This window comes from Panulirus ornatus, chromosome 35, assembly GCF_036320965.1.
Source record: "Panulirus ornatus isolate Po-2019 chromosome 35, ASM3632096v1, whole genome shotgun sequence".
In the NCBI taxonomy this organism is placed as follows: domain Eukaryota; kingdom Metazoa; phylum Arthropoda; class Malacostraca; order Decapoda; family Palinuridae; genus Panulirus; species Panulirus ornatus.
Window position 1 is genome coordinate 6,407,381 of NC_092258.1, and position 10,545 is coordinate 6,417,925.

Here is a 10,545-nt window from a genome sequence, read left to right on the forward strand (position 1 = left end):
CTTATGATGCTCCTTTAAAAAGATTGTCATTATTATTCCATGCTTTATTGCTGATAAAAATGAAAAGCAATAGATGCTGGAAACCACTTTTCAGTTTGTTTATATGCTTTGTAGGCTATACAAGAATTTTTATATTCATTGTCTGTAGTGTACTGATTATCACAATGATATGTATTGAGTCGTCCCTGCCTGTGAAGTGTTTTCCATTCAGTTTAAAGCCCTTGGGGTGTGTAATCAGAAAACCCTCCCAGAGCAGTGAGTTGTCAAGTCATGCTCTTTCAAGGTACTTCATATTTTACAAAAAGTTTTTTGATGAAAGTTTCATTTAGAGGTGATGAATTTTTATACGGGAATGCTTCCTTGAAAGATAATGGCTTATTTTAAATTTCAGTTATTAAAGTTGAGGTAGAATCAATATAATCTTGCCAAAAATACTTTTTGTTGGCATTTGATTTGGTAGTTTTCTCATTACCACTTAACAGAAATGAATTGTAACCTCAGGTTGACAAACAGAATGAGGGTAGACTGGTCATCATATTCACTTTTGCCTCGGAATGGAGAAGAGTTCAGTGTCTCTCACAACTTGCATTTCCCTCAGGCAGAAATCCGAAAACTGCTGAATTGCATAGGTCTGCTATTTTAAAAAATTTTTTGTTACGGTGCAGATCTCGTGTAACCTATAACAGTACAACACCTTGATTACATGTGGTTTTTTAACTGCATTTGTGATTTTAAATCTCAGATTTGAATATAAACATCTTATGTTTCATGCCTTATATGTAAGCATGTAACAGAGATGAAGACATTGAATACCAATATCTAATGTCTGGGATGATCGTAGTATCATTAAATCAGACCAATTTTTAGATGGTTTAATTATTAGCTGTTGACTGTAAGCTTCAGACTTGCCAGTTTTCTTAGGCTCCATTCCAAGAGCTTCTTTCAGTATTTTAATGGTAGTTAATAATATTAGAAGAAAAAAATAGTATCTCTATATATCGTAAAAATGTTCTCTTTTTCGTAGGAAATAGATGTGCGGGCAGGAGGTGGGCAAACTACAGCAATTGGACAGATAGTGCGTCACATGTTGTCCAAGTTAGATTGGTACTCCACCCTATTTCCACGTATTCCTGTACCTATTCAGAAAGATTTAGAGAAGAAGTTAGCTGAACGTGCTGCTTCCAGACCAGCAGTTACCCCAGCTACTGCTAACTCAGCAGCAACCAAAAATGACTGGTATGGCACCAGAGAGGCTGATCCAACATCCCGGGAATCTGCGCGAGGATATGAGTGAGTATGCGAAATGAGTTTGTATGATTGAGTATGGTTGACTGTCCATTTTCACGTGTGAAATATATTTTTGTAAGCATTAGAGTAAGCCGAAGACCCCAACACTACCCAAGGAACAACAAACATGCAGCACTCCCTCAAACAGTTAGAACTCTGGCTCACCCAAAACGGAATGTCTGCAACCTTACAGATGTTTGAGTTCACCCTTGTAAATGAAGACAGATGTAAAGTCACCCTGGACCCTCCTGATTTTGTAGATGGTCAATCTCCTCCATTTAACGTACATATATTCTGTGTGTCACACCAAAAACATCAACAAAAAAAAAGGCATGTAATTATTATTTTTATTGTTACACATAGAGACAGATGTAGTCACCCTGCACCCTCCTGATTTTGTGGATGGTCAGTCTCCTCCACTTAACATACATACATTCTGTGTGTCACACCAAAAACATCAACAAAAAAAGGCATGTGATTATGATTTTTATTGTTACACATGAGAGAGAAAGAATTATTGGACTATTACTGAAATGATTTTTGCTTAACAGCTCAGGAAATAGAGACTACAGCTCAAGAGATAGAGGAGATCGTGAACGGGACAGAGATAGAGGACGAGAGTATGAACGAGACCGAGGGAAAGAAAGGGAAGTAGATCGGAATTATGAAAGAGAAAAAGATCGAGAATATGATAGACGACATGAAAGGTCATATGATAGAGCACGAGATGTACCCCGTGAAAGAAATGGTGATTATGAACGAAGTCGAGATAGACATAGAGATCGAGAAAGGGACCATGATCGAGAAAGGGATTATGATCGTCATCGACATAGAGACAAGGAAAGGAGGAGAAGTCGCAGTCGAAGGTATGTTTAATCAAGTTTTTTGTATGTTCTACTGTGTAAATACTGAGCTTGACAAAGAACTATGAATTAGAATTAGTACTAGCTCTTAAATACCTGTCAAGACCTATTGGATGTATTAATTACTTGAAAAGTCTTCCATTTGATTTTGTATAGTGGTCACATAACTAACCCAGAGTGACCAAATGCTAATTGTGAGCATTCCCTGTATTGTAGAACGAAATTCCCCACTAGTAAGATTTTGCCAGAAGATTGCATTATCCCATCCAGCATGCAGTCAGATTAATATTTTAGGTGTTGGACATAAATTATGTCTTGGATAGAGTTGTGGGTCTAAGATAGGAGAAATAACTGTGCATTAAAGTATTATTATGATTGTAATTATTATTATGTTTTCATTTTGTAATTTTGTTGATTTTCTTCTGTCTTCTTTGTCATGTCCTTTTCACCACTATGGTGTTTATTTTTGTTCACTTTTTGTTTTACACCTCATGATGGTGTTTGTCAGATGTTTTACTACATGTGACTTCAATGTCCATGCAAGAGGGTAATAATGTATCGATTATTGGTGTAGTGCTTACTATCCCAGTTGTCAGTGTTACTGTTGAAACCTCGTATACACAAAAATCACCTTTAACCTCATCATTGATTCTCAATACTTGATTTGTAGGGAATTTTTTTCCTTTCACATATAGACTGAAGTTTATAAGATGTGTGAGGAGATAAGTGTTTATTGTAATTGATTCTTCTGTAAAGTGGAGGATAAGTTATGCTTACAAATAGCACACAGTGTTTGTGCTGAATCTTCTTAAGTTACTTGTCATGATATACAAATCTCTCTGCTTAATCAGTCAAAGATCCAGCGATAACACATGATTTTTGTCAAGAAATTTCCATTTTTTTTGTTTTTAGTGGCAACTAGTAAAGTACAAGCTAGTTTCTTGGTGAATTATTTAAGAAAGTGTTCCTGTGAAAAGGAATGGTAACCTCAACACACCACTGGGGAGGAGCAGGAAAATTAGAAATGTAATGAAATCAAGAATAGTTTTTATTGATGATGAATTTGCTTTTTCACAGCCATGACAAGAAACATCGTCACCGCAGTGATAGGTACATGGAGGACAGAGGCCACAGAGACTTTGCTGATCTCCTGGAACGAGAAAAGTATCGTATTAAGAAGGAGAAGAAAAGAGAGGGAAGGTATGTTTATTGTTAGGGGATCATGGTTTGATTTTTTATTTAGTTTGTAGATAGGGTAAATTTTTGTTCGATAACATTACATTATATATTTTCTGCCAAGAATTCATTATTATGCATGATATATTGCAGTTTTAATCTAACAAGCACTTAGTCTTATTGCATCTATCTGTCTATCAATCTGTCTGTCTGTGTCTATGATGGTGTTCCCTTACTGGAACTCCCACAAGGGGGTGGCTACGGCAATATAGTCTCCATAACTAGTGAACTCCATTGCTGCTTTTAAGCCTTCAGTGCCTCACCCTTAACAGGCCAGAGGCAAAGGGATACTCCAGCACAGTGTTTGCAGGGGCTTCTACCTAATGTTCCAACTAATTATATCTTGCTAATGCTCTTTTATAATATTTCTACCTTCTACTGTTACCTAATGCTCCTGTCTAAATGTCCTCCATACTACTTCTATCTATTGCTCCTACCATTTTGCCAAAAGGCAAGCTAGTGGATAAGGCTCACCACAGGAAAATCTAGAGTTATGAATAATGAGCTGTATAAGTTAAGTGTTCTTAAATGTTATGTGTGACCAAGAGAGGTTTTATGTTTGTGGACAAAATGCCAGTAGTCCACATGTGGGTGAAACAGAAAGAAAAGATGGGTACCTGGGTCAGAGGAGTGAAACTTGACAACCATTGAAGTGCTGGCTCACAATGCAGCTGTCACTAACTCTCTTTCAAGCTGCTTTTTTCCAGAAAGGCTCTGCTTTTTTGTCATATGGCCATTAACTTATAAAATGCAAATAGTCTAGCTAGGCTTTTGAAGCACTTCACTGGCAGAATTGAGGGGATGAAATGTATGAACTGACATAAAAGGTAAGAACTCTGCAGCTTAGGAGAAAAAGGAAAAGATACATGGTAATATCTGCATGGCAACAAATTGAAGGGATAAAAGGCTGCATTATGGACCTAAGAGTCTCTCAGCAAGAAAGAAATAGAGTTTGTAAAATTCTGCAAGAATACCATGTGATATACCAAAATGATGTCAGATAAAGATATACAAGAACCCTGCTAAAAAGATGGAAAGATTAATCGGTGTAAAACAGTACAAGGAGAAATAAGAAACATGTAAGGCCATCTGTGGAAACATATGAAAGATAGCTTGATATATGATTGAAATCAGTGCCATATGAACCGAAAATGATATTCATGTAATCAGAATGGCTGTAGATAGAAACAGTGAGTTAGTCATCATGCATGATATGTAGTGAGTCCCATGCATTATTCCTACCCTTTGATTATCTCATCGTAGGTACTCTTCTGTTTCTGCGACTCTCTCTCTCTCTCTCTCTCTCTCTCTCTCTCTCTCTCTCTCTCTCTCTCTCTCTCTCTCTCTCGAGCCCAGAAACCACCATGTTAAGGATTAATTCATTGCCCTATATACATAATCTTGTCTAGTTTATTTGCCTTGATCCATTACAAAGTTCACATTAAGCACCACAATTGTTAATGTGATCATCTTTCTTTACATTCACAAAATTCTGTTATCTAAATTTCAGTCGGGAGAGGCACCACAGAAGCCGTTCCCGATCTCGTGACAAGGAGAGACGGCATCGATATTGAATGACCTCTTCCCACACAGTATTTGTGGCTTATATAAGGTAGAAATATTCCTTGATTAGTTTACATAAGCTTGTATACATATATTGTATTAAAGTATTTAGAATAATGTTTCTGATGAAGTGATGAATTTCAGAAATATAATTATTTTGTAATAATTATTTTCAACTTGTCTTTTAATGAAAATCACTTCTCTTGGTCATGTTGGTCCATGGTATTGCATTTCATTTCTGCCATTGATTTTTGTTTTTGGAAAAATCCTTGGTAGAGCTATAAATTAACTGATATATATTTATATAAAAAGGATGTGTAGAAATTATTTCGTACTGATAAAGTATACATACACCTACATTAGATATATGTATCTGGTTATAGAGTACAGTTTTTTCACATCCTGTTACACATTGTCAGTTCTGGCTGAATTTGAGAAATCCCTATTACTTTTAATCTATCTTTTGTTAGCTAAGGATATATTTGTAACACCATTAGCTAGCAAGAATCATCAAGACTTTACAAAGTTGTAAAACCTATCTTTACATACAATGTTTAGTAGTCACAGAATGCATTTTCATGCAGCCTATAACTGTTAATGTTTTCATTATAGAGTGAATGAGTTATGAAACTGAAGTACATTTATTTTTTTGTGAAGAGAATCATTTATCCTTCTTGAGTGAACGTTAGATAAGTATCAGGTGGAAGTATAAAGAAAATTTCAGTCATATGAATATTATTTTTCTTATTGCATAATTATTAGGTTATTCATTGAACTTGTTTCTTGTCTTCATAAGAAACACAAGTGAGTGTTGAATGTTGTGACGTCACAGAATGATTTAATGGTTAATGGGATATGTTGGATTTTCCATATAGAATTGAATCTATAATGAGACCTTTCATCATAGATTTAGAAAAGATTGATAGTGGATAAGAATTTTTATGGGGGAAATTAACAGTGCAAAAATATTCACAGCTGTAAATATTTATCATAAAAGTTTTATATTGTACAGTGTACATTCATGGCCATTGTATTTGTGCATTACATTTGATGAAATGCCTTACGATAAAACCATGTTTCTTCATACCAAGTTAACCAGAATCTTTTTGATGATAATAAGAAATTTAAGTTTTTATGACCTCCACTGTTGTGCAGGTGATTAATGAATATCATTAGATTATGTTTAGGTAAAGGATTAGACTATCCTCGTGCTTGGAATGTATTGGTGTAATCCATATATGCAACTCAATTTTTCAGTTTCCTGTTGCAGGTAAACTAGATTTATTGAAATGAAAATGGTTGGAAGAGTTTATCATATTTATGAAAAGGAGGCTGATATTTATGTTGAGAGAAACTGGGATTCATAATTTTAAGGGAAATTGAATCTTAGCATTAAAAGAGTGATTAACCACTAAATGATTTGCATTTTGTGTGGTAGCAACACACTCCTGTCAACAAAAGAATGCAACATAGCTTCTCAAAAAGGAAGCATTTGTTTATGGAGTAAGACTCCTCTAATACCTTTAGTAGGATTGTATATTTCAAAGTCTTTCTGGTTGTAAAACTAGTAGCTTAAGATTTTAGAACCTATGGTCTTATTTATTCACAGTTTGAATGAAGTATAGTAATGATTATTGTTTTGATATGATCAGTATGGTAACTTGCTCAGGTGATGAAATATTTTTGGGGTTTTTACATGGTTTATATAAAAAAAAGTACAGAAATCTTTGATATGAGGGAGTGCAATGCTATCACAGGGATATTTTATTTATTGCTTTGTGTATTATGTTACAAAGTGATCACTTATGTAGTCATTGTCCTGAATGCGAAATATCACGTGGCAGTATTGCTTTATGAAATGCCTAAGAAAGTATAACATCAATTCCATTGAAAATAGAGTGGTTGTGTTTGAATAAGAAGTGTATGATTTTAAAATTTGGTTGAAGAGCTAGAGAAAGGAGAGGATTCAAAGGTTTTTGGTAATGTATTTGGGACCCCACTTCTGTGGAATTAATTTTCTCAGAAGATTCTTACCGATATGCCCATGATCTACTCCAAGGAAATGGAAAAGGAGTTAATGATGGTAGATATATAAATAGATAAGGTATTATTTGTAAATGATGGTAGATATATAGATAGATAGATAGATAAGGTATTACTTGTAGGTGAGTTGGATTTTGAAAAACTGCAAAAATACTTGATTGTAGGTAGATTTTTGTTGCATTCGTAGGTATGAAGTGATCTGAGTGAAAGGTGCCGTTTGATATGATAAAAGTGAACTGTAGATTCAGGAAAGACTATTACTTGAAAGAATACTTATTGGTGAGATACATTTCTTCAGTTGGTATGATATGATAGGTGATACTGGACTCTGCAGCCCAAGGTTACACTGCAAGTGAAGTTTCCTTTTGTGAGGCTGTCACTAAGAGTATAGTCTTGTCAAGGAATTCAAACTCCAGAGAAGGCTATCATTTCCTTGCTTCTGGAAGTAGTGAAGTTTTGGAGCTGCAGAAGCTCCTGGAGAGAGATCCTGGGTTTTAGGGGGGAGGTGCTTTTTCATGTGTGGCGGGGTGGCAACAGGAATGGATGAAGGCATCAAGTATGAATATGTACATGTGTATATATGTATATGTATGTATACATTGAAATGTATATGTATGTATATATGCGTGTATTGCCGTTTATGTATATACATGTGTATTTGCGTGGGTTGGGCCATACCTCATCTGTTTCCTTGCGCTACCTCGCTGACGCGGGAGACAGCGATTGTATAATAATAATAGTAATAATAAAAAAAGATTTTCCCCTCTAAGCTCAGTCATCTGTTCTTGATGCTACCTCACTAACGTGGGAATTGGCGAATATGTATGAAAAAATGGAGATGAGAGGGAAGCATGCTGACTGTTTGGGAAAATTTGGCTTTGTCACAAGTAAGGGATAGTCAGTTTTGTTTAAGATGTTGTACTAAGAGGGTAATTCCATTCAAATGTAGCAGGATGCATTGAATGTAGGAGACTACTGATGAGTGATAATTGGAAGGGAAGAGGAATGGATTCATTGTGTCAGATGAAAGAGATGGGTAATAATAATAATATGGACTGTAACAGGGGATTGGAGATGATACATGAACCACCATGCTTTGCATACAGGATCAGTGTAACTTTACCTAAATTGCCTTAGAGATATTTTTTAATGTATTGACAGCTTTCATATTTGTGCATAGTATGATTAGCAGGAAAATTAGTTGATTAGGTTTCTTATCCCAAATGTGTTAAGATAAATAGACATCACAAAAAATGTATTGTCTATTGAACCAATTATTTTTCAAATGGGCTCAAAAGTCAACCATTTTGTTGGACTGCTCTTTATATTAAAAAACTGTTTCCTTCAGGTAATGCAGGAGAAAAATCTTTTAACAGGTTACTTACTCTTATTTTACTTTAGAATGTCTTACGGCCAGCAGCAGCAATTGAATCAGCATATTTTGAAAAATTCTGCATTTTGTTGTAGTTTTCAGATGGAAGCAGATACATTCTCTAGCACTGTTAAACATAATCTTCTATTGTTACTTTTCCTTATGTGACTGCTGTTTCCTTCATTAGTGCCAGGAAACAGCAATCAGTATAATAATAATGAAAAATTATTATTATTATTATTATTATTATTATTATTATTATTATTATTATTATTATTATTATTATTATTATTATTGTTATTATTATTGTCATTATTTTTTTCAAAGTGTATTCCTAAGTTTGAATATAGAAAATGTTTAATTGCTGAAATTGATAGGAAAGTAGACAAATTACAATCCATGTGAGAGTCAAATTTCAAGTTTTGGAAATGGTATGATTCTTTGACTTTTAGTATTTTAATTGAATCTTTTCTCAGAATGTACAAAAACTATACGCAGGCATCATGTTCATGACTTGGTGTGCAATTTTTTAACCATCTTGAACTCACTGTGTATTTAGCATTTGATAATCAGATCATTGTGAAGATATTTTACTTCACCATAATCTGCTGTAAATATCACCATTAATTAGTGATTTTGCTTTATGTATATTGTTTTCATCTCTTAGATATTTATGGAAAGGAAAGATAATTGTTCCTGATTCAAGGAAAATATCCCTACTCTGTTTTGTTTTTCTCTCAAAAGATTGTCACCCATATCATTTATACTAAACTATGTTATGAATGAAAAAGTTTTCTACTCGTTTTTTATTTTTCCTTTTGTTAAGGTTAGTGGAATGTATTTACAGCTCTGGGGACAGTGTTAACTCTCAGGTAGTATTGTCAGTATTTTTACATTTATTGTCTGGCCAGTTCCTTCTTGTTAACACTTTCACTGCTCTGTGCCTCATATGAGGAATTGCTGTAAGCTGCTCTGCCTCATATTAGGTTTAATGTTTCCCACTCTCAGCTGAATTCCCCAGTTAATGCATGATTCCATCTCATGTCATCTCTTATTCATAGGTGACACAGGCAACCTAACAACATATCTGGAATATGATATATCACACATAACAGTTACCCATAAATTCTCGGAGTGTAACAAAGTCATCATTTTACTGCCAGATTTACTCTGCATTATGATGAGAAACAATTCCTCGTTTAAATGTGGATATTTCGGATGAAAGCAAGGTTTTTTCTTTTAAGTAACAGATTTGAAACTTTTTTTCATTCTTCAGTTTCCCACATAGCGAGGTAGTGCTAAAAACAAAGGATGGCCACTTTTGTTCACATCCACTCTACCTGTTATGATTAATGCACCAAAACCAAAGCCCCCATCCATTGCTAAACCCTGCAGACCTTTTTGTGGTTCCCCATGAGCTGTGTTTCAGCCTACCTATAGCACATCACCTGCTGCATACCACTTTGCTCCAATTCGCTCTGTCTCATGCATGCCTTATACTATCCTGCATTTTTAGGCCCCAATCCTTTAGGGCATCTTTTACTCCATCCATCCATCTTGTCCTTGATTTTTTTCTTGTTCATTCCACTTCTGACAAGCATATCTTCCTATGTAGCAATATCTCTCATCCTTTCCATGTATCCAAACCATTAAGCACACTTGCTTAGTCTCAAATGTATGCTTCTTACTGCCACATGTATCTCTTACCCTCTCATTTCATACTTGATCAACCTTCCTCAAGCCTTTATTTTCCAACACATCCACCTTCTCTGCTTTGTTATATATGGCCCACATCTCCCATCCAGACACCAGGACTACTATACCATGAAATGTACTCATCTTTACAGACACAGTGACCTCATTTTCTACTTACTCCTTGATGTATCCAGAAACTTAGTCCCCGCACCCTGTGGCTTATTTCAGATTCCATGGTTTCATCTGTTGCCATGTCCACTCCCAGTATCCAATCAAACTCAGAACTTAACTAACCTTTCTCTGAACTATGCTAAACTTATTAATAACCATACTTTTATGCATGTTTCTTCATTTGTCTTTTACATGTTCTCCCAAACTCAGAAACCAGCTTCTGCAATATTGCAGTATCTTATTCATGCCTGCCACCAGACAAACTTCATCAGCAGACAGCAACTGACTCGATGAATGTTAAAAATATGTAAATGA

General features: G+C 35.0%; 1 protein-coding gene across 1 annotated transcript in view; it reads left to right on the top strand.

The window, feature by feature from the left end:
- The window catches only part of LOC139760104 (uncharacterized), a 32,786-nt gene extending 23,624 nt beyond the window's left edge, over nucleotides 1-9,162 (top strand). The window contains exons 6-9 of the mRNA XM_071682944.1: nucleotides 1,025-1,290; nucleotides 1,839-2,153; nucleotides 3,228-3,350; nucleotides 4,897-9,162. Of these exons, the coding sequence (XP_071539045.1) occupies nucleotides 1,025-1,290; nucleotides 1,839-2,153; nucleotides 3,228-3,350; nucleotides 4,897-4,960 (768 nt within the window). The 3' untranslated portion in view covers nucleotides 4,961-9,162. The remainder of the gene's footprint in view (nucleotides 1-1,024; nucleotides 1,291-1,838; nucleotides 2,154-3,227; nucleotides 3,351-4,896) is intronic.
- Nucleotides 9,163-10,545: the final 1,383 nt, after the last annotated feature.